This window comes from Astatotilapia calliptera, chromosome 19 (assembly GCF_964374335.1).
Source record: "Astatotilapia calliptera chromosome 19, fAstCal68.1, whole genome shotgun sequence".
NCBI lineage: Eukaryota > Metazoa > Chordata > Actinopteri > Cichliformes > Cichlidae > Astatotilapia > Astatotilapia calliptera.
In genome coordinates this window covers 14,322,910-14,345,097 of record NC_137440.1, presented here as the reverse complement: position 1 = coordinate 14,345,097, position 22,188 = coordinate 14,322,910, and the positions used below count along the sequence as shown (strand labels likewise).

General features: G+C 42.0%; 1 protein-coding gene across 11 annotated transcripts in view; it reads left to right on the top strand.

The window, feature by feature from the left end:
* Window positions 1-22,188, top strand: part of kiaa1109 (KIAA1109 ortholog) — an 86,460-nt gene that overhangs the window by 18,307 nt on the left and 45,965 nt on the right. For 6 of the 11 annotated variants that reach the window (XM_026152435.2, XM_026152442.2, XM_080293649.1 and 3 more), the window contains exons 13-46: window positions 328-419; window positions 603-720; window positions 843-998; window positions 1,635-1,732; window positions 1,937-2,121; window positions 4,180-4,286; window positions 4,387-4,595; window positions 4,760-4,978; window positions 5,307-5,444; window positions 7,277-7,453; window positions 7,660-7,788; window positions 8,392-8,511; window positions 8,628-8,956; window positions 9,588-9,838; window positions 10,074-10,317; window positions 10,484-10,975; window positions 12,065-12,338; window positions 12,424-12,561; window positions 12,724-12,794; window positions 13,104-13,277; window positions 13,762-13,882; window positions 14,039-14,188; window positions 14,651-14,778; window positions 15,256-15,458; window positions 15,644-15,850; window positions 15,975-16,186; window positions 17,284-17,435; window positions 17,800-17,950; window positions 18,117-18,269; window positions 18,436-18,676; window positions 18,905-19,053; window positions 19,695-19,926; window positions 20,401-20,550; window positions 20,708-20,779. In XM_026152435.2, coding sequence (XP_026008220.2) covers window positions 328-419; window positions 603-720; window positions 843-998; window positions 1,635-1,732; window positions 1,937-2,121; window positions 4,180-4,286; window positions 4,387-4,595; window positions 4,760-4,978; window positions 5,307-5,444; window positions 7,277-7,453; window positions 7,660-7,788; window positions 8,392-8,511; window positions 8,628-8,956; window positions 9,588-9,838; window positions 10,074-10,317; window positions 10,484-10,975; window positions 12,065-12,338; window positions 12,424-12,561; window positions 12,724-12,794; window positions 13,104-13,277; window positions 13,762-13,882; window positions 14,039-14,188; window positions 14,651-14,778; window positions 15,256-15,458; window positions 15,644-15,850; window positions 15,975-16,186; window positions 17,284-17,435; window positions 17,800-17,950; window positions 18,117-18,269; window positions 18,436-18,676; window positions 18,905-19,053; window positions 19,695-19,926; window positions 20,401-20,550; window positions 20,708-20,779 — 6,042 coding nt within the window. The remainder of the gene's footprint in view (window positions 1-327; window positions 420-602; window positions 721-842; window positions 999-1,634; window positions 1,733-1,936; window positions 2,122-4,179; window positions 4,287-4,386; window positions 4,596-4,759; window positions 4,979-5,306; window positions 5,445-7,276; window positions 7,454-7,659; window positions 7,789-8,391; window positions 8,512-8,627; window positions 8,957-9,587; window positions 9,839-10,073; window positions 10,318-10,483; window positions 10,976-12,064; window positions 12,339-12,423; window positions 12,562-12,723; window positions 12,795-13,103; window positions 13,278-13,761; window positions 13,883-14,038; window positions 14,189-14,650; window positions 14,779-15,255; window positions 15,459-15,643; window positions 15,851-15,974; window positions 16,187-17,283; window positions 17,436-17,799; window positions 17,951-18,116; window positions 18,270-18,435; window positions 18,677-18,904; window positions 19,054-19,694; window positions 19,927-20,400; window positions 20,551-20,707; window positions 20,780-22,188) is intronic. The other 5 variants (XM_080293650.1, XM_080293648.1, XM_026152443.2 and 2 more) reach the window with 2 other exon arrangements.

The window sequence follows — 22,188 nt, the reverse complement described above, 5'->3', positions numbered from 1 at the left end:
TGTAAAACTACAAGTTAAAAAAGAAAAGAATCAAGGTTGCAACGGCCCAGTCAAAGTTCAGACCTCAGCACGACTGAAAAACTGCATAAACGAATGACAATGAACTAAAGCAACATTATAAAACTCCTCCACAGCCAAACCTTTGTCTCACCTTGAAAGCACCCATAGTTTTTGAGATGTAACGATTTGTCACACAGAGCAGATGAAATTATGTCAGTGCTCACCTCTGTTCCCAGAAGTTAACATAAGCAGCTTTGGTAAATAACAGTGTTTCCAAGAACTTAACCGTAGGTCTAGCTTTTGAAAGATGATTGCTTTTGCCTTCAGGATACTCTCCCACCATCAAAGGTCAGCTGCTTCATGTGGACACCACCAGCAGCATGCAGTACAGGACCCTTCTGGAGGCTGAGATGTTGGCTGTAAGTAGCAGGCAATCAGCAACGAAGCTTTTCATTTGACGTTTTGGAGAGATTCTCGAAAGTTATTACATTTCCTTCAGCATTCAAGGAGAGCGGAGCCAAAGCAGACACCAGTGTTGCATACACACAAGGCGCCTCAAAGGTTAAAATTTGTTTTGTCTTTCCCATTTTTTTATTTTTTAGTTCCACGTGATAGCCAGCTACCCCCGGGTATGGAACATGCCCCAGTCGTGGCAGTGTGAGATTGAGGTGTACAAGGCCACGTACCATTTCATCTACGCCCAGAAAAGCTTCTTCACTGGTGAGCAAGATTTCAGATTCTTTTATTTGGCCATGTGCGTATTGACACATCAGGAAATCCCAAACAATCTTGAAAGAAATGTGTCTACGAGAATCACTTTTTCTTTTCCCTTTCTTTTTTAGATTTGATCCAGGATTGGGCGAGTGACAGCGCCCCCGATATCTACTCTTTTGTGCCGTATTCCTGGAAGTTCAAGATCCTTTTCCACCAGTTTGAGATGATCTGGGCAGCAAACCAACACAACTGGATTGACTGTTCCACCAAACAACAGGAGAATGGTAAGACAGATCCACCGAACAGCTGATGTTCATTTTAAATGAAATGTTTTCAAGAAATCACTTTTAATTTGTTTAAAAAACATCTTGAGCAGTTGTGCTTTCTGGAGGTGCTGCAGCCATTGAGTAACTGTCACTTTACGGGTCGAGCATTCATTCTCGGCAAGTTAAAGTAGTTAAAATGAAATGAAAGGTACTGTACGGTTATAAAAAGATGAGATTGATAGGGCGTTTTAGATGCTTAATTAGATAAGCCTAGAAGTTTAAAAACCTCATACTGAATATTTAGTGCAAATGTGTTTAACGATGTCCTGTACCTTTCTGCGTGTGTCATTTTAAAGGAAGTTATGTGTATTTGAAATAACACAGAGCCTTTGTAATAACAGTGATACAGTTCTACAGTGTGTCAAATAAACCTGCTGTTTATGCTTGTCGTGTCTACGCTGTGAGATAAGTATAAGAAAAACATCCAGGTAGAGCACGAAGGCAATCGACGCTTTAGTACCTCTTTAACGTTGGCAGCTAATGTCCAAGGCATTTTAACTCTATTAAGTCATGATACATCTTACAGTATATGTATACTCTACTTAATCCTAGGAGGACAGCAAACTAATCAATTGCATTATTGATCTTCTATAGTGTACCTAGCAGCCTGCGGCGAGACGCTCAATATAGACTTCACTTTGCCTTTCAATGAGTTTGTTCCAACCACCTGCCATACCCGCTTCAGCTTAAAGGTGAGTGAATCGGTTTATAGTTTATTCCAAAAATAAATATCCAATAGAGAACTATTTTTTTTATGTAGTTGTAAAGGATTTTCTTGTTTAAAAAACATTTCAAAGCAGTATTTTATAGATACAGATTTATTTGCTCTTTACTCACAAATGTGACTCCAGAAGATGTGTAGGTGCATTAATGTTTGCGTACTTTGTCCTCCTCAGGCGGAAGATACAGACATGCGACTTTCCCTGCCAGAGTGCCATCCGAGCCGCTGCCCCCTGCTCACCCTGGCCAAAGACTACCAGAACATGAAGCTGCCCCCAGACATGTTCATGCCGGGGGAGAATCAAGGAGCTCCTCCTCCCAAAGCCGCCAAGTCGAGGTGGAGGAACATCACCCGCGCAGAGTGAGTTAAGGCCAGGAATCATTTCTCTCTAGTTGTGGGGGAACAAAGTGAGTGCGTTAGCAAAGAGTATGATGACTCACCACCGTAACATCTCTTACTTCTGAGGTAAAAAGATAGTAGGTGGTAATTTCAAGTAAGAGTAGCACTAACCTGCACTTTTCATGCTGTGGTCTGATCAGTTGTTGCTGCCATGTTGGTTTGAAGTGACATGAAGTAGACTTTGTTTTAATGGAGCTCGTTTCTACTCAGAAAAGGGACCTTTTGAGAAGCATGAATACATCTTATGCAAGATGAAGCTGCAGTTGTGTGCCATTTAAGTCAAAAGTAGTAAATACAGACATTAAAAATTAAAAATAAGCCTTGCACTGTTGCAGTCATATCTTGTTATTTCATGAACAGTAATTGTAAAAGCGTGGATAGCTTACAGATATCACATCTCGCAAACCCTCCGTTTTTTTTTTGTTTTGTTTTTTTTTTTGTTTTAACCCCCGAGGGTGTTTCTATTCTCGATTTAGGAAATATCACCACTCTTACTTGCATATCTCGTGTTCTGAGATATTTTAGGGTGTCTTGCATGCACATGTTTAAGGGCTGCACATCAAATTTTTAGTGATGTTCAAAGCAGAGTAATGCGCGGGCTGTTCCAAAAGCTTCAGTTTGTATTTCTTGAAGTAGGTGATGGGGGATTCTGAGGTCTCCTTTTTTTTCTTTTTATTTATTTATTTTAGTTTATTCACTGCATGAATTAAGATTTGAATCCAGAAATGGCGTGATACATGTTTTCCTTTTTGTTTTGTTTGCTGTGGAACAACCTCAAAGATTTTATACCCACATTTTTAAAAAGGCAGCAAACTGTTCTTGTCATCAACTGTTATCCTTTTCTCTCCCCACGGAGCTTTGTTTTAATACAGTGCCTCAATTCTTACCTGCATCTGGTCACAGCACTTGTTTCCAAAATGATTCTACCTTCTGTGCAGATGTTGTTTTCTTCTGATGACATAAAGAAGTGGGGTGCTGCTGCTGTACTATCTAAATGTTCTTATATGTGTAAGCCTTACCCAAGCATTGTACTGGTCTGAGGTGGAGAGGAGAGAGCGGAGCGGGAAAAGAGAAACTGCGATTAATGGTCAATCTATTGTTCCGTGTACGGCCACAAGCTGTGGTTAGTGACCGAAAGAAAGAAATTGCTGAAATGAGCTTTCACCAAAGGGTATCTGTGGCTCTCGGTTAGCAGTAAGGTGAAGAACTCGGTCATTCGAGAGGAGCTCAGAGTAGAGCAGCTGCTCTTCCACATCAAAAGGAGGCAGCTGAGGTGCTTCAGGTGTCTGAGTACTATGCCCACCAGATGAGGTATTTCAGTCGTGGCAAACCTGCCCAGGATACACTGGAGATATTGTCTCTTGGCTGTCATGGGAAAGTCTCTGTCCAGTTAGAGGGGTTGGTGCAGGTGACTGAGGAGACAAAGGTCTGGTTAGACTCCTAGCCCCACAAAGATGTATGTATGGATGTGTAGCAAGGTTTAAAAGCTAACTTACCTATTTATCAAGCTTCAAATTTATCTTGTATTGTGATATTTTGTACAGTAAATGCTTTACTTGTCAAAACTCATCAGGTTATGTGTTTTGCTCACATTAGAGCTGTGTGAGATTAGTGTTGACAAACTAGGAATTGAGCCTGGGCTTGTTATGCAAATGTGTAAACCACTCGGTCAGTGGGAGTTTAAAGAGATTGTAAAGATCCTTTGCTATTTAGGCAGCACATGCACATGCCTTGTGCACTGGGTACATGATAACCAACATCCAGATCATTTATTATACATGACCCACAGGCGCAGCACTGTCAGACACCCAATAACCCCCTGGGAGGTTACGATCGAATACTTTCTGAGCCGGCACGCTGTGTGCTACCGAGAAATCAGGCGTGACCTATTTGCTGCGTCTGCTGTGTCCTCGGATGAACGGGTCATGAAGCAAACGATAAAGTGTAAAATCCATCTGAAATGGTGATAAAGCATTATGACTGTGCTCTGAGTGTCCGTGTTTCTCGTCCTTACATCAGATCTGGTTGGGTAGATTGCTGGAGTGTGCCCAACTTTTTGCTTATCATTGACTACACCTGGCACCCCATTTATCCCCAGAAGGCTGATGAGCAACTCAAACAGTCATGTAAGCTAACTGCTCAGTATGAGTTCTTTAAAATCTGTCATCATTGTTTACATTCGTGTGTAGATACTGTTGTTTTACCTCGCTCTGATTATTTTCCCAGTTTCTGAGATGGAGGAATCCATGCTATCGGCTTTGCGGCCCCCAGAACACACCTCAGTGGCTCACACATCTGCTTCAGCGCCCCACAGTCGGGCAACCACTGATCCCTCAGAGCTGCCCCCTGACAGACTTCATGTGGAAATGGAAATGTCACCAGATTCTCAAATAATTCTCTATGGGCCTTTGCTCCGAGCTCTGATTTCCATCAAGGTACCGAAATTCTTACTATGACTTACTATGTAGTCACTGAACCAATTTATTAATAGACACTTCATAACATAAGCACCAAGTAAGCATAAGAGGAATGAAATCATGAAAAAGTTGCCCTTTTTTTTAAACAATTTTCTAATCCCCCTCATATTTTGTTCTCACAGGAAAATTATTTTGGCGAGGATGACATGTACACAGACTTCGAGGAAGCCGTGTCGAGCCCTGTGTTGTCCACTTCTACTTCCTCGGGCCTTGGCTGGTCTCCACTGGGAATGGAAGACAGCGAACATAAAGAAACCTCAGACATCCATCCCCTTGACCTGCGGCCCTGGGACATCACCGTGCTCATTAACCTCTACAAAGTTCACGGCCGGCTGCCAGTGGTAAGACTGATGACACAAGTAGTTGAGAACGAGGGGTGGGGAGCAGAGTTAGTGCACAGAATATGGTTATGAAGCATTTGCTCACTGCAGTGGGAAACAGTCAAGTGTAAGACGAACAAAATAAGCCATTTTTAAAGTATAGTAATCAGTTACTAAATATTGTGTTTTAATTGGTAAAAGAAAAATGGAAGAATGTAAATTTGCATCAGGTAGACAGATTGTATACCTTCGATAATATACATTAATTATCTTTGATCAGTAGGTTTCCATCAGTGTGTGTCTGTGCTGATGACTCAGTATGTTTGCTTACTGTATCTGGGCTCTACAGCACTGCAGCAGCGAGGGTCCCGAAGCTCCATCCGGCTTCTTGGAGCGGCTGTGTTTTGAGATGAAAAAGGGCTACAAGGAGACAAAGCTTCAGCTGCTCCTGTCCCCTGTTCACATCTTTGTCAGTGACAACTACCAGGTATTAGACTCACCTTCCTGCTGACGCTGGGCTCCTGTGATTTATGGAGTTTCCTAAATATATAAGTATTAGACTAGATTTGATTGGTCTTAGACACTTCTAGTCCCATCTTTGTGTATTTCCAGCAAACAATTCTTCTATTTCACTCCCTCTACGCCTTTCAGTGACGCAAGGCACCTGCATCTTAGTGCTACACTATTTTTGGACTCCCAGACCACATTCCTATTTAGAGGGCTGTCCTGCAGGAGAGCACAGAGTTACACTTTATCATGTTAATGCAGCTATAGTGAGTAAACATAAATGAATAACTGAAGTTAAAACAGCATTAGAGCACATCTGCTCAACTTCTCAGTATTTCAGCTGAACCTTCAGATTGTTTTTATACAAGCTAAGATTAAGTATCGTCACAACAGGCTAATTCGATACATTAAGTAGATCTTAATCACTGGTTGGTGAATACTATGCAACTCATGTCTACCTTTGTGGTTTTTAAAATATTTTAAAATATTTACAGAAAATTTATATCGTTATCGGGATGATAGATGTCTTATATTGGGATATGAGATTTTGGTCATATCGCACAGCCCTAGTGTCCACACACTTATTTGTTTTTTTGTTCTTGTTCTTGTTCTTGTTCTTGTTCTTCTTCTTGTTCTTCTTCTTCTTCTTCTTCTTCTTGTTCTTCTTCTTGTTCTTCTTCTTGTTCTTCTTCTTGTTCTTGTTCTTGTTCTTGTTCTTCTTCTTCTTCTTCTTCTTCTTCTTCTTGTTCTTGTTCTTGTTCTTCTTCTTCTTCTTCTTGTTCTTCTTCTTCTTGTTCTTCTTCTTCTTGTTCTTCTTCTTCTTCTTCTTCTTCTTCTACTTCTACTACTACTTCTACTACTACTTCTACTACTACTACAACAACATAGATATACAGCTTTAGTTTAAGAATCTCTGTCCTCATGAAAATCCAAACACCTTTGTCAAGTTCTGTCAAGGAAACAACAGGTGATGATATAACCCCTAAGAAATGTTGGCCTATTGGCAGCCTGATGGAGCAGTAACACAGTGCAAAGTCTGATGTCAGATAAGGAGAGGTGTAAGTCTTTGTTTGTCATGTCCACATGTAAATGCAGAAACTGAGTTTGTGAAAATCTCCACACTGGAAGGTGTTTTTCAAAAGCTGTTTACCCAAATGTGGACAATAAACTGAGACGTCCAGGGTGCTGGTGTAATTTACTTTTCTCATACTAATCACATTTGGCCAAAGTTCTTTAACTTAAGCAAATTCTGCCATTTCTTCACTCTTTCCTTTAAACTGACAGCAGTTGTGTTTTGTAGTATTTTCAGTGCAATTTTGCTATTAACTTGAATTTATTCAGATATTACTTGAAACCACTTAAGTCAAGCAACTATATGGCTTTGCATTTTAATTGAGTCAGCAATAAAAAAACAAACTGACTTTTTTTAAAAATTTAGGCTGAAAGGGCAATTCAGTCCTTCAAAAACCATAAAAGCTGCTGTAGATGTTGCATAATGTGAATCGCGCTTGCTATAGCCGCATATTTACATAAGCAGCTGCATATTGTGCAACTGCACAGAATTTGTAATCTTTAGCTGTGTTAGATCCTATTTGCTGCTGAGTTAATAACTTTCACTAATCCTCAACAGAGAATGTGTTTTCATCTCCCTCCCTTGGCTAGATAATATGCACTCTTTAAATCTGGAATACGGAAAATCTGGAGGCTTATTAAAGAACGTTGTCACAGGTTACACGTTAGGGGGAAAAAAAAGCATCGTGTCATATCAATTTATGATGGTTTTGTAAGTGCAAATCCTTTCTTTTGTGACAGCGTCCCACAGCTGATGGGGTGTTGAGAGACGGCCACCTGAGTCTGTCTGGCCTACAGATGAGGGCCCATGCCATGTTCTCCGCTCAGGGCCTTCCTCTGGGCAGTGACACACTGGAGTATGCATGGCTTATTGATATGCAGGCTGGGGGGCTCACTGGGAGGGTCACTGTTCCACAGGTGTGTGAGTCTGTTTTATTAACTGGAATTAAACACCAGTACAGTAGAAATCAAACCCGCGTTTGCAAATTTTAAAGAAATGTGCAAATTTTTACTTAAAAGCTTGTCAGAGTGTGCTGTGCTGTAATGTTTTTCATGTTTCAAACCCCCGTAATCACTGTATCTATTTTATTTTCTTGTTACTGTTTTTCGTGGTGATTATTTAGGTGGCCAGCATGATTGAGTGGGCTAAGACTTTCCTTTTCCACGTGTTCTCCCGGGAGTTCCAGCTAGAACAACCCAAGCCCTCTGTCATCTGCCAGCACGGTGTTGATCGTCGCATCTGCGATGCCAAGGTGCAGCCAGACAGCATACAATGAAATACTGCGTGATATTTGAGACTCATTTCTAAACACATTTTCACTTTCTCTGCTGTCAGGCTCCGGTTTGAACTAGTTAGCAGTCGTGTGTCTGAATTGCTTACTGGAAGCTGCTAAATTAGATCATTATGGCTGATGGCTGCTTTTTGTGAGATTTGAATGCTGGTCCGAGCTGTCCTTTGTGAAATGAAATGTTCAAATGAGACCAGAAAATAAACTGAGACCACTTTGAGCCTTTCTTTAATGATGCATGACTCAGAAAGTGCACTTTTTCTCACAGAAAAACAAAGTCTGAGAAAAAAGTCTAACCCGTATCTATTTATCTGCTTGGAACAGCTGTACATACACAGCACCATGATGTATAAAATGATGGAACATGTCTCACAAAGTGTCTTGTCTGTATACGAATACTAACAAGGATATTTTTGAAAATGCTGCCTAAAAGCCCTCATTAGTGTCTAAGCCACTGTGTCTACAGGCTGTGCAGCAGTATTTAAAGCATAGTCTAACACTAAACAGCAGCTTGGCTTTTAGTAAAGGTTCAAAAGTTTCTGCTACTAAATGATGGTTGTCTTTCAGTTGAGCTGCCTCCCCGGTCACTGTCGCACATCCGAGGAGCTGAAGTACACCATGACCCGCCTGGCCATGGATGGAGTTGACCTCTTCATTGTCGAGCATGGCTGTGCTGCCAGTATCAAGGTAATGAGCGTGAAAAAACCAAAACTCTGAAGCTATAACTGTTTAACTTCAGAATGTTTCTTTTTCTATACTTTTTGAGGATCTTCTCTGTTTTCTCTCTTCTTCCCCACCTCCAGACGGGCATTATTCGTGTAGCCAACTGTAACCTGCACAACCAGGCAGTGGGCGAGGGCATCAGCGCTGTGGTGCAGGATGTAAACATCCGGCAGTACATTGAACAACAACACGCTGAAGTGACCAGGCTGCAGCCGGCTGGACAGGGTCAAGGTCCGGGTCAGCCGTTGGGTCTCGGTCAGCCGCCTTTGCTGCGACGTTCTGTCTGGCTGGAGGCGGGTGCAGTCAACCTGAACCTCATCACGGCAGATATTGCCCTGGCTGCTGACCACCCAGCCAAATGTGAAGTGCAGAGGCAATTTCTGGAACTGCACGATGCTCAAACCAAAAGGTAGAAGAAAACAAATCTAAGCATTTTGTTTTCCAAGCCACTATTTAAAAAAAGAAAAAAGTTAAATTTGTTTTTTTTTATCTCAGCTTTCCAGCAGTGCGGTCACTAGCACCCATGAGATAAATGGGAGACCAGTAATAATTGCAGGTTTTGGAGAATGTAAAAGCTGACATTTCTTTTCAGAGGGGGACTGACTCACACTTTGAATCACACTCCTCTAGAATGTGTCACTGAGACAGTTGTGAAGCTATTCAACTCATTTACATGTTGTTCATTGTATTTCGTCATTTACAGTATCCTGACTCATTAAACATGATATCAGACTAGAGTTTTGGTCACTTGCTGTGATTCTGAATGGAATAATTAAGAATCTGTTAAGGAACCAGTGCTAGTGAAGTGCTTTGTTTTCAGTCTTATATTCCAGCATGTGTATTATTACTGTAGGTAAATGTTACAGGTACATTTTATTGTCAAGGTCCCAGTATGAATGACTGGATAAAATCAGGCGTACAGCAGGGAAAGAAACCCCCTTTTTTTTTTTTTTTTTTTTTTCAACTAAGAAAGAGAGCCCCAAAACTATTTTTCTTATTTACTCAATTTCTCTTATTTTATTCACTCCTCTTTTCCTCAGACTCTGGTTCCTGTGGCCAGAGGATGCCAGCATTCGGAACAAGCGAAACAGGAACCGCTGTGGCTGCCTCGGTGGCTGCAGGTTCTTTGGAGGTACCAACATGGGGCTGGACTTCTTCAAGCTAGAAGATCTGATGCCCTCCTCCTCATCTGCATTCTCTTCATCCAGCACCGAGTCAGACATGTGTTACGGCCAATCTTTGCTACAGCCTGGGGAGTGTATCATTACAAAGGAAACGCCCAAAGTGGATGGTAAGATTTATTCTTTATTTTCTACTATCAACAAGAGTGACTCTCCTTTTAAGGAAAAAAACAAAGAATAATTGCAATCTTTTTAATTCATAAGCAAACGAAATGGAACCTCTCTGACTAAACAAGACCCTGCAGGAAGAATGCGTTTCCTTTTCTGTCCAAGGTTCGATGACTGAGGGTGTTTTAGATAAGCAATATGTTGATGTACATACATTTTTTAATCCCTCTCATTTAGGAGGGAAGGCGGTTGGACTGAAAACAGACACACACTCTCCTTGTCTGCCTCCTGAGCTGCCTGAGAGACATGGTCAGCAACACCTGAGTCTCCAGGTGCCCCAACGATCCCACAGCTCGGCCTCTTCCTCTGAAGAAAACAGCTCCTCCAGTGCTGCCTTACCCTTACTGGCAGGAGAGAGAGATTCCCCCTCGCCAAGCACAGAGGAACGCGTGTTCCCCATGAATGGCAAAAGCCCTGCTGAGTGAGTAGCACATTCATGCAATTTACTGTGGTCCAAAAATTCTGAACCCCAAATATTGAACTCTTCTAGTTATGTTCATGTATTAGATATAAAGTGTTGAAGTTTTCCCTCTATATATTTCCTGTCATGCCTCCTGAATGCTGCATTTTCCCCGGTTTCTTTGCAGCACCCTAGGGGAAGTCCCAGAAGTATCACCGGTCTCACCCAACAGCTCCCAGGACCGCTCCTCAGTGCGCTCACCCCTCTGCTCTCCTCTCAAGCGTCAGTCCTCTGTGCACTCTGGTCGGCTGGGCAGCACCAAGAGCCTGTCGGCGGCCGTTTTCACAGATAAGCCGCCACCGGTGTTGTCTGGAGGCGTGCAGTTCAGCAGCGAGGTTTCCCGCAGCGATGAGAACGTCTTGGATTCCCCCCATCAGCGTAGAAGCTACGGCTCCTTTCCCTTCACGCCATCAGCGGACTCGAACACCTTCCATCAGTACCGCTCTGCCGACTCCAGCATGTCAGTGGCCGACAGCGAGGCCTACTTCTCCGCTGCTGAGGACTTTGAGCCAATCAGCAGCGCTGACGAGGGACCGGGGACTTACCCAGGACGCAAAAAGAAGAGGAGGCAGCAGATGCAGCAGCCTCAGCAGCCACCGTATCACATGGAGAACTACAGGTCAGATGAGATGATGACATACTTTAGAAAATGGAGCGTGCAATATTCTCCAAATGTCGCTAAGCCCCAGGGAAGCTTGCAAAAGTTCTCAAAGTTAAAGAGTTTGAAAATTTGAGAGCAAGAGCATGGTCAGATCATGTACAAGGTTAAGCATGGGGATTAAGGAGATGGTAGACTGAAGACAGCTCACAGTAACATCAAAGAGTCTCTCATTTCTCCTCTCTAAGAGCAGATGAATTAATGACCTGTTTAGAAAAGTTCTGACCTTGCTGCATTTCTTTCAAAGTGCTGCCCCTTTTAAATAATAATAATGAGCAGTTGTAAAGAATTTGTTTTAATATATATTGTACATGTTAAGATTCAAACTCTGTTGAAATACACCAAGAGAATGAGTGGTTTCACTTGAAGTTTGAAGGTAGCTGGAGTTGGAAGCAAATTCAGAGACCTTTTAAAAACAAGTAACTAGAAGACCTTCAATCTTTACAATGATTGTAAAATGGCTCGATTCAACTATGAGTTAGAATACTTGAACCGTGTTATGCAATTTTTATCTTTAATACCAAACTAGTTGCAAATATCAATGTGTAAAGCAACTTGGCCTGAAGCTGAATACGGTGCAGCTTTATTTTATTACTGCGATTCAATCATGCATGCACGGCTGAACGTCATGGAGGGGATTTGAACAAATGAGATGTTTGATCCACGGCAGCCACTCACTGCAGGTATGTTTCGCAAATTGGATTTCGCTCTCGTTCTGAAACTACCTCCTCATTTCTCTGCTGCCTTAAATTGCCCTCGCATTGATTTCAGCACGCTTTTTTTGATTGATACAGCGTCCACGAAAACATAAATAATCAATTCGCTCTCGTGAAAAGTTTCACTCGTGGAAACTATGAAAGCATAAAGCTGAATTCAAGAGCATAAAACTGCACACGGACGTTCTCAACATTTTGGTTCACAACTAAGCTTTCAAAGGATTTTTGCTTTTAGATGAAATGAAAGACCGTTTTGCACCAAAACACTGACATCTTTTTAATCACTTGACAAATTAATTTAAGTTCTTTTTATTCATATTTTGTCCTGCCACAGCCGAAGCTCCATCTACCACAGTGTTGAGGGTCCCCTCACGTACGTTCTCAATGGGGAGCTGATCACTGAACCACGTCCTCTGCCGATGCCTCCTACACTCCCTCCACTGCCGCCTCAGCCCCTGCCCAGCCACACATCTCAGGCCTCCTTTGTCTCAGCCCTGGCAATGGAGGAGGAAAGCTCAGTGGAGGCAGAAAAGATGGCGGAACCGGGCCCGGTAACTCGACAGCCTCACGTCATGGCGTGTTACCAGAACTACCTAGCCCACTACCAGGTAAATTCTGATGGAAAATTCATTCATCTATAGCCTGACATTATGATTTGATTATTATCCCTATATTTAACTTTACCTCTGCTAGGTCTCAAATTGGTCTGTCAAACAACCCACCAATAAAAGAACCTCAAAGTCTTCGCTGCATCGCCCCCTTGATCTGGACACGCCTACCAGCGAGGAGAGCTCTGGCTCTTTTGACCAGCTCTCCATCCCAAGCTTTAAGGTCTTTATCTTAATAGTATTAGTCTTCATGTAGTGAGATTACTGACTCAGTCCACATGTATTATTTCCTCTGTAATGCTGTTAATGCTGGCATTGTGCCTCTATGTCCATTATTCACTCAGACCATCAGTTTAAGAATGGGCCTGTTTCTTATACATTACAGGTAATAAAGCACGGCCTCTCAGCCAGCTTGCTGTTAGACAGAGGTGTTCAGCTGATGGGTGAGAACAACAGGTATTTGACCTTCATCATTATCAGTTGAAAAATTCTCATAGGAACGTGTGGGCTGTTTTTTTTTTTTTTTTTTTTTTTTTTTGGTTTTTTTTTGTTTGTTTTTTTTGCTTTAAAATCATAGATTTTTCCAATAACTTTTAATTATGAAGTTACTGTATTGCCGCTCAGCTTCATGGCATTGTTTTCTTTTTATCAGCCAGTAATGTGTCAGCCACCATTACTAATTATACTCTACAACACACAAGTTGCAGTCCTTTGAGGTTGCAGCTTCTTCTATGTTTGCTTTAAGCTTTCTTCATATCTCTACAGTACCCCGTATACACCCCTGGATAAGAGGGCCATGGAGAACACAGATGAGGACACAACCACAGATGACTGGTCTCTGGAGCAGCCCCTAGCTCAGACCAGAACCACTGCCATTGTGGAGGTGAAAGGAGCCATCAACGTGGTGCTCACACCTCTTGTGGCTGAATCCCTGGACAGGTAGTTACGACGCTTATCAGACAGAGTTAGCTGGCCTGGAACATTTCTGTTGTCAGGCTGCCTCATTAGCCACATCTCCTTTAGAAATGGGTTTTTAATACTGGTCTGAAAAACCAGATTATAAAGATAATCTCATGACTGCCAAAAAACTCTTTCTCACACTGCACTTTCTTAGTTTCCGGTTATTTTTAGCCTGAGGCTAAGATTTGACCTTAAGCCAGTTTAATCCCTCTGCACAATGAAACTTGGATCTAAAATTCTGCTGACAGAGCTTCAGAGTCTGGTTCTTTTCTTGATTGTTTAGCAGTGGGAATCTTTAGTTTGCCAGAGGCCAGCAGCACTGGGTTGGAAATGTTCTAAAAGACATTAATCACTTGTTCAGTTTGGAGCCTTTACAGTTTTTTGCAGATAGATAAAACTTGTATCAACTCTTTCTATAAAACTAGAAGTTTTCTAATAGCTCTGTGTACTTGGTTTGTTTCAGGTACATCGAGTCCATGGCCCACTTTGCAAGCATCCGACACCCAGCAGCTATTCTGGATGACCTGCACGGGAAAGTCCTCAATGAAGCCTATCAGATCAGCAAATCTACCGTCACTGAGTCTGTAAGTACAGCAAGTCACAGCGCAGAGCAACAACAGCTTAACATTTAAAATGTTGAGAGATTTAATAAAATCTCTGCCTTAGCTTAAAAGTGAGTAGAAGCGGAGTTTATTGCCTGTTGACTCTTGTCCCTCTATTTTGGGTCTGGATCCGCACAGAGCCAAACAGGCAAGCAGGAGCATAAGCTGTCCAAGACGGAGGGCACGACCCCTGGTTCCCTAAACATCTCCCATGGCCAGACAGACCTGTCCGTCAAACCAGATAATGTGAAAATCAAGGGCCTCCAAGCCAACGTGTCCATCCCCAAGGTGAGACCTGTGACCCAGAATAATGAGAGGCCAGTGGCTGTCCTAAAAAATATGCTCTAGCCACAAGGGGTCGGGAGCAAGCACAGAATCATGAGCACTACTAGATCCCTTTATACTGAAACAATGAATATGCAGTAGTTTCTGATTTTAATGTGGAGTATTTTAATAACAGCTTAGTGTTATTTAGCTGCTTGTTTATTATTTTCATTTTACTGTGGAGCTATAGATTTGGAAACATGGCCCTTTCCGAAGTTTCAGACGCCATTAGATTATACAAGCATTTTACAATTCCTCTGAATGGAATGTGTATGACTACTTAAATGACTACTATCATACTTTGTCTTGTTATTCTGGACACAAGTATTTCTGAATGTTTGATTTTGAAGAGCAATGTTTTTCCCACACAGCATTTAACTTCAAGTTGGATTTGTGTTTCTTTCTCTTGTTGTCTTTTATGTGCAGGTGAACCTTTGCCTCCTGCAGGCCTCTGTAGAGGAAGGGTCACCATCTTGCTCCAGTAAGAGTGTCACACATGTGTCTCTAGTGGCACTATGCTTTGACAGGATTGCCACCCAGTTCAGGATGAACAGGTAATGCCTCCAGCTCTTGTCATGACATTGTATGTGTTTGTGTGCTTACAGTCTTACAGTGACTAAGCTTTTTGGAGTGTGTATGCCCGGGGCAAATATCCTCGTTTGACACGCTCGGTTTGACACACTCCATCACGTTTGGTTGTTGGATTGCTTTTAAAAAATAAATAAATAAATAAATTTAAAAAAAAAAAAAGAAAAAAAAAAAATATATATATATATATATATATATATATATATATATATATATATATATATATATATATATATATATATATATATATATATATATATAAAAATTTTTTTATTTTTTTTATTTTTTATTTTTTAGGAGTGCTAGGTCAGTAAGATTTAAGAATTCAACCTAATTCAGATTTTTTTTGTTTGATTAAAAACAGGAGATGTGCAGAGTATGAAATCAACTAAATTTACATTATAAAGATTTTTAACATGCACATTTTCCGCTGGTGCTTTCAGGGGAATTGTAGAAGAGACTCCCAACACCACAGAGCATGGCCGACCCTCTGTCATGTTTGAGAAGTACGCTTCAGCCACTAAGATGCAGCCTCAGTCTTCGGGCTCTTTGCGCTCCAACGCTGGCATCGAGAAAGGCAAAGAGATTGCTGCAAGACTTAATATCCACCGAATCCACAGCCAGCTCCGAGGCCTGGACTCCACAGGTTGGCTTTGCAGAACAGAAGTCTTATTTGAACATCACTCCAACCTCTTTGTTACAACGCTGTGTAACGATGTGGAAAGATTTGCTCTTATTTGACCTTCGCTATCAAGATTCGCTGGATTTTAGCACATGTTGTTTTTATAAGGTTTGTAGCATTTTCTAATAGTTGTGTTACTTCTTCTTCAGCTGTAGATATTGGCACATGTGCTATCACAGCAATTCCTTTTGAGAAGTCCAAAGTTCTCTTTGGCCTGGAGGAAATGGAGGAGTTTTCACTGGTGGATGAAACTGATGCCCAGGCAACAGCAGGCGATCTGGGCCGTTCTGCCGCATCTCTGGAGAAATGGGGCTGGATCATGTTTGAATGTGGCATTGAGAATCTCACAGTCAAAGGTAAGTCAATGCAGGCTCCTTAAACATATATCCTGACTAAGTTTGCTCCTGGAAATCTGAATATTCTGATTTAGATGACGGCTTTTCTGTAGCCATTTATAAATGTGTTACACTTGTTTTGCAGGGGGCCGTCAGTCAGGAGCTATTCTTTACAATGCGTTCGGTGTGATGGGGCGCTCAGACGCAGGAGGGAAGACAGGAATGTCAAAGTCCAACGGTTCAACCGGCTCTCAGACAGGAAGCGGTTATAGTACTGATATGTCTGATGACAACCTCCCACATGATGCTGTCAGTCCAGCCTCTGATGTTAATGAGCACTCAGACTCAGACGACCAGGTGAGAAACCAGAAAGTCTTCTAACCTGTGAAGTGGCTAAAAAAATGAGCATAACTCTGATGGCTTTTTGGTTAGGGTGAAACGACTAATTGCCATGACAGTAAGATATAGGCCACTGCACAATAAAGAGTGATACCAAAGTGGTTCTGGTAATAAACAGCATAACAGGAAGTTTAACCAAAATCATAAACTGTAACAATAATGCATTTGTAAGGGGGTTGAAGGGCAGCTGCATTGAAAAGATGAGGTTACTGAAGAAGTGAGATATTCATCTAAAAGGCAGAAGTGTGAGAAACAGCAAGACACAACATGTTCATCTTGCTTGAGCAGGCAGGCAGAATTTTCACAGCCGACAGGTGTTTCCAGATGTGATGCTTAAATTTTTCTGCAGAAGCATGAAACAGCCCGAGGACCGAAAAGCGAGTGAAGCTGGCAAAAAACGCATCAGTCTGACTTTGCTTCAGAATCAAACACTGTTTTGCAGTGCCATCAGCTCCGATCTGGCAAAAAAATAAACCAAAAAAAGCAAACAGTAGGATCCTGTTGCACCGTTTCTTATGGAAGACTCGCAGGAACAAACAAATGCTGTGAAAAACATGTATCTACAGTTTGTCCCCCACGCTCTTGATGAAGAGGGAGTGGAGCACTGTGCAGGTTCCTCACAGGGGCTTTATTTCTGAAAATAGATTTCAGTCAGAATCATTTTAATGCTCCGAATCAAAGTCAGATAAGTGTTCATTTCCATATTCCTCGCAGGATATGTATCATCACTATAGAATTTATCCTGAACAACTAGGCAACAAGCTAACAGTGTCATAAAAAAGTGCAAAAGCTCTGCTGTCTTTAATGGACAACAGTCTGATTCAGATTTGTTTTGCTCACATGAAAGTTAAAACAATAAAATTAATGTTCAGATATGTGCAAAAAAAAAAAAAAAGTCAAACTTATTTCTCACCCACGAGAAAAAAAGATACAACAACCTTGCATACATTTTATTGAATCTGAAAAATGATCTGTGATAGGAAATGGAGCTCTACATGGAGGAGAGCCATAAATCCATTACCTCCTGTTAAATCCTCTTCACTTCTGCTCTGCAGGACGAAGGGGTCGAATCAGACGACCTGAAGAAAGACCTTCCTCTCATGCCCCCACCGCCTGACTCCAGCAGCATGAAACTGACCATTAGAGAGATCTGGTTCAGTTTTGCTGCTCCCACCAATGTGCGGTCCGCCTCACAGGCCATCTCCAGGTAGGGCTCTGTGATGCCTGTATGACTATACACTGTACAGAAAAGCTGTATTAAAATCACACCAGCTCTTTTCTTTACGTCAGCCACTTTTCATCATCGTCTGTCTGAAGCACGATAAACTGATTAGTCATTCTCTTTTAGTTTTAAGTTGAGTTGTGAATTTCCTCATTATTTAGCCTACTGTGCTTGGCATCTGCACTAGAAAATAAAGAAACAAAGCAATTCTTAACCACTTGCAGTTGCAGGCATATTAATTTAAATGCAGTGCCTTTTAACCTATAAACTTTGCAGAAGTCTGATTATATTTTTGGTTGTAATGAGCAGTGGTTATTAAGGTGACTGTTGTGTCTGTGTGTGTTTATAGGCAGTTGAATCTTCTCAGCACAGCCACACCTGCCATTGGCGCCTGGTTGGTTCCCATTGACCAACTCAAATCGTCACTTCGGAAACTGGACATGGAGGGCACGCTACGTGTTTGTGCAGTCATGGGCTGCATCATGACCGAGGCTCTGGAGGTTAGGAGCACATATGTGTATACATCAGGAGTGTAGGGTCTCCTGGTTGAATTGCTATTTCAAAACATTTTCTTAAGTGACCTTAATATAATGGAAAAAACATTTAAAACAGTTATAATTCCCAGCAACAGATGCTTTTATTTATTTATTTCTCAATCCCCAACAGAAAAAGAGCATCCACATCCCGATCAGGAGCAAGTACAACCGCGTGACCAAACGAGCCCGCTACCTCCACGAGAACCCCTCCTGCATGCTTTGTAACATCCTGCACCGCTACCTGCAACAAGCTGACTACTCCGTCATAGAGGAAGCTACTATGGTTAGTACGAGCCCTTCTCTTCTGTTGCACTGCTGCAGGATCATAACATGATCATGTGTAGTGTAGCCTCAAACGTCTCTTTTCTCTTGTCTTCTCTGCATTATTTAAATGAATCTGTTGTGAGTGTGAAACAGTGGCGCTGATCTCTCCTCTCCTTTTACCCCAGAATGATGGGGTTCCAGCCCTGGTCACTCTAAAGAAAGGTTTGGTAGCATTGGCCAGGCAGTGGATGAAATTCATCGTGGTAACTCAGGGTTTCAAGGCTATTGGTCTGATGAGGCCCAACCAGCTTACCAAACCCAAGGAGCCTCAGCAGAACCAGGGTGACACAATTTTGGGACTGGACAATGGAGCTGCTCTGCAGAGTGACACCAGCGCGGATGGAGCTGAATTTGAATTCGATGCAGGTGGGAAACTACAGCTTTCACAGTGCTAATAATATTGTGAGGCACCCATCTGTTGCCACAGATGGGCTGTGAAACTCTTGACCTTTACTTTGTCAGTGTTTGCAAAGATGTGTTATAGACTGATACCACTAGTTTGCTGAAAGGAGCTCTGGGGTTGAGTGACAGACTGTTCAACCTCTTTAAAGGATTTTTTTTTTCAGAGTTTTATTTTGTGTTGTTATTTTTAAGCCACAGTGAGTGAACACACGATGTTGCTGGAGGTAGCATGCAGCCGCCCCCCACCGAAGGAAGCCAACTCTGGTCCTGTGAGCGGAGTGGAGATCATGAGGAAACTTTCCAAGTCGCATACACACAACGAGTCTGTGCTCAGAATAAAGGTATGAGTTTCGGTTTTATGTCATGCATTCGTATACAAAGCAGGCTGTAAAGATGGACGATGCACAACTGATGGACGTACTTTCTTGTAATGAAAAAAATCTTCAGAGATTGTGGATTTCACACGTTTGGATTGTCGGTTGGATGAAATGAGGAATTTTAGGTTGTCGTGAGAGATTCAATGACTCTCTGAAGAGAGTCATTGTTTTTTGGTTTTATTTTTTCTGACATTTCAAAACCCAAGGTTGCATAATGATAGTCTGGTTTACATAAACACTTTGCAAAGGTAGTAGCTCTCCACTGCAGACTGATTGTGCTGTCTTGACTGTGGTATGAAGGTGATTCTGCTTTTGGAAAGCCAGGAGGGATTAGAGCTTAACACTGAGTGACGAGGTGACATTTTCCTCTCTCCTAAATTAAAGTGTGATGTGTTTATACAGTATTTTTTTTCTTTTTTAGACAACTCGGCTCTTTTGTCTAAAAAGTATTACCTCAGCTTTAGGTTCAGCCATGTTCATAATGTTGCCAGACGAAGTTTATCCCACCTGTCGCTGAACTAGAACGGGCTCTGGCAGCTTGAGGAAAAAATTATATAGTGTGAACACAAACTCCTCTCAGCAATCTGTACATTTGTCATACCCAGGGTTCGCATCCCTACCAGTCGCTGAGCTACACCAGCGGTGACACAGCAGCTGACTCACCCGCCCATGTGAGCCGCGCAGGCCTGCCAGCCAAGGACAGCCCCAGGAAGGAGAGCCTTCTGAGCAACCTGACGGGCAGCTTTCGGAGTCTGCACAATCTGCTGGAGGGCACGCCCCAGAGGAACGAGCCGTCTGCCGCCACCGCAACCAAGAGCAGCTCGCTCACTCGCACAGGTGCTCGCACTCGACTGCTATTTTGTTGTACCGCTGCTAACTGCAGTATGGGGAAGGTTCTGGTAAAAGTCGATCATTAGCTTGAACTTGATTTTCATCACAGCTTCAAACAATCTAGTTGCATTTCTGTTCCAACAGTGACCTCTGCTGTTCAGCAATGTCAGTAATGAATAAACTGCGGCGTGCTCTTAAATCCGCCACCAGCTCACTGTGAACAAATATGTAGAGAGAGAGAGATTTTCACTTAAACCCAAGAAGGACAAAGATGAGAAATAAAAGCTGTAAAAAATAGATTAGAATATGTTTTTAAGGTGTGAAAGTGGGAACATTGTGGAAACACCTCCTTATACGCATTATCCACGTGCTGACTGTAAAAGATGAATTATGCATGAACAGCAGTCAATCCAAGTGTAATGTCGAGGTTTTTGTAGTCTGTTCCGTGATGCAATATACTCTCAATCTCTCCTTGTTTAGGGACAGACATGCTGACTGAGCACCCGCTGCTGTCGGAGCCCTCCTCTGTCAGCTTTTACAACTGGATGTCCAACGCTGTGAGCAACAAGACGGGGGCTGGAGTCCAGGAGTCTCCGGTCAACCGCTCCCAGCACAACAGTCTACAGACAGGTGAGACACAATGAGCTTAATAGAGGATGATTTTGTTTTGCTATATAATGCTCTATTTTATGCATTTTTGTTATGATGATATTGGAATAGATAAAACAATTATTAACATATTCACTCTTGCGGTAACAGTTCAAAGTTTTCTGTAATGTTGTTTCAGTAGCCTCACTGGGTTCTTCTGTCAACCCCTGCTACCAGTACCAACCGCTGCCAGATAACAGTCCAGAAGGAGGTCAGGGCTAAGTAGTCACTGAGTGCTGTGCTGATGGTGTTGTTGAACTAATTAGCTGACTAGCAGCTAGTTTGTGATTTCCCCCCATTAGTTTGTTAGCCATCCAGACCACCTTCATATATACTAGAGAGATATTTTTGATTTATTGCAATGAAAGAAAATTGGAAATTGCATCCCCTTTTTGGTTTGCACGATTTGCAAAATTAGCACAAAAGTCTGCAAAATTCGTAAAAAAAAAAAGACAGAAACCAGTTTGTTTTACAAAAGTATGGCATGCTATTGGAGACTAAAATGAAATGAGAAAAGGCTCTACACAGTTTCTGAAGCCTCAGCTCTGAATTTCTGGCTGTTTGTTTTTTTGTTTGTTTTGTTTTGTCTTTTAGTTTTTTTAAGCCAGATGTGACCTATATTTGGATGAGGGTGGAAGACATGGCCTCCATGATCTTATATGTACGAGTCGTTGTTCTCTTAAAAACTCCATCAGGCTTTACTGTCTCTTGCCTCTCCAAAGTTGTGAATTCCCACCAATTAGAGTGATTAATTTAAATTCATCATGCTAGTCTCTTCTTGTGTTTAGTCTTGTTCTTATAAGCCTCTCAAACGGTTCTCACACCTGAATTCTGGATCGTATCAGAAAAACAAGGCGGGGCCCAGGCCCCTGTTGCCATTTCTTACATGTAGTACACAACAGATATCCAAGTCAAGTGTTCTCACTACTGGAAATGCTCTGTGTGGTTTAGATTAAAATGCTGCCTGGGCATGCAACATCCACTTGGTCAGTGTGAATTCATCATTGTCTCAAAGTGCAGAACACATGTAGGACTGAAATGTCAGTGATGCGACTAAAAAGCGTCCTCTGATGGATGTAGTAGGAGCCGGAGTAAAGATTTTTACTGAGGAAGGATGTAACGATGCCTCTGTTCGGGTAGATAAGGGGCTGTAATCAGGTGTGCCAAGATGAACCCGTATAACAGTTATATATAAGATACAGACAGACGCTCTGCCCCCAGTGTGTCTTGTCTTTTTACCTGTACCACTGGTGCTATTTCAGGTATTTTCAAAACCTTCACATTGGAAAGACCAAATTTCTCCTTGTGGGACAATTAAAGGATTATTATTACCAGAGGTGGGACCAAGTCATTGTTTTGCAAGTCTCAAGTAAGTCTCAAGTCTTTATCCTCAAGTCTCAAGTCAAGTCTCAAGTAATGTCAGGCAAGTCAGAGTCGAGTCTCAAGTCACTGGTGTAAAAGTCCGAGTCAAGTCACAAGTCTGAAACTTTGAATTTCAAGTCCTTTCGAGTCTTTAAAAAAAAACCGAAAAAAAGCATGTTGCAGTTATGCTAAATGTAAATATTAGACCATGTAATTTTAAAATCTGTGTTTTTCTCAACACATGACAAAATAGTGAAC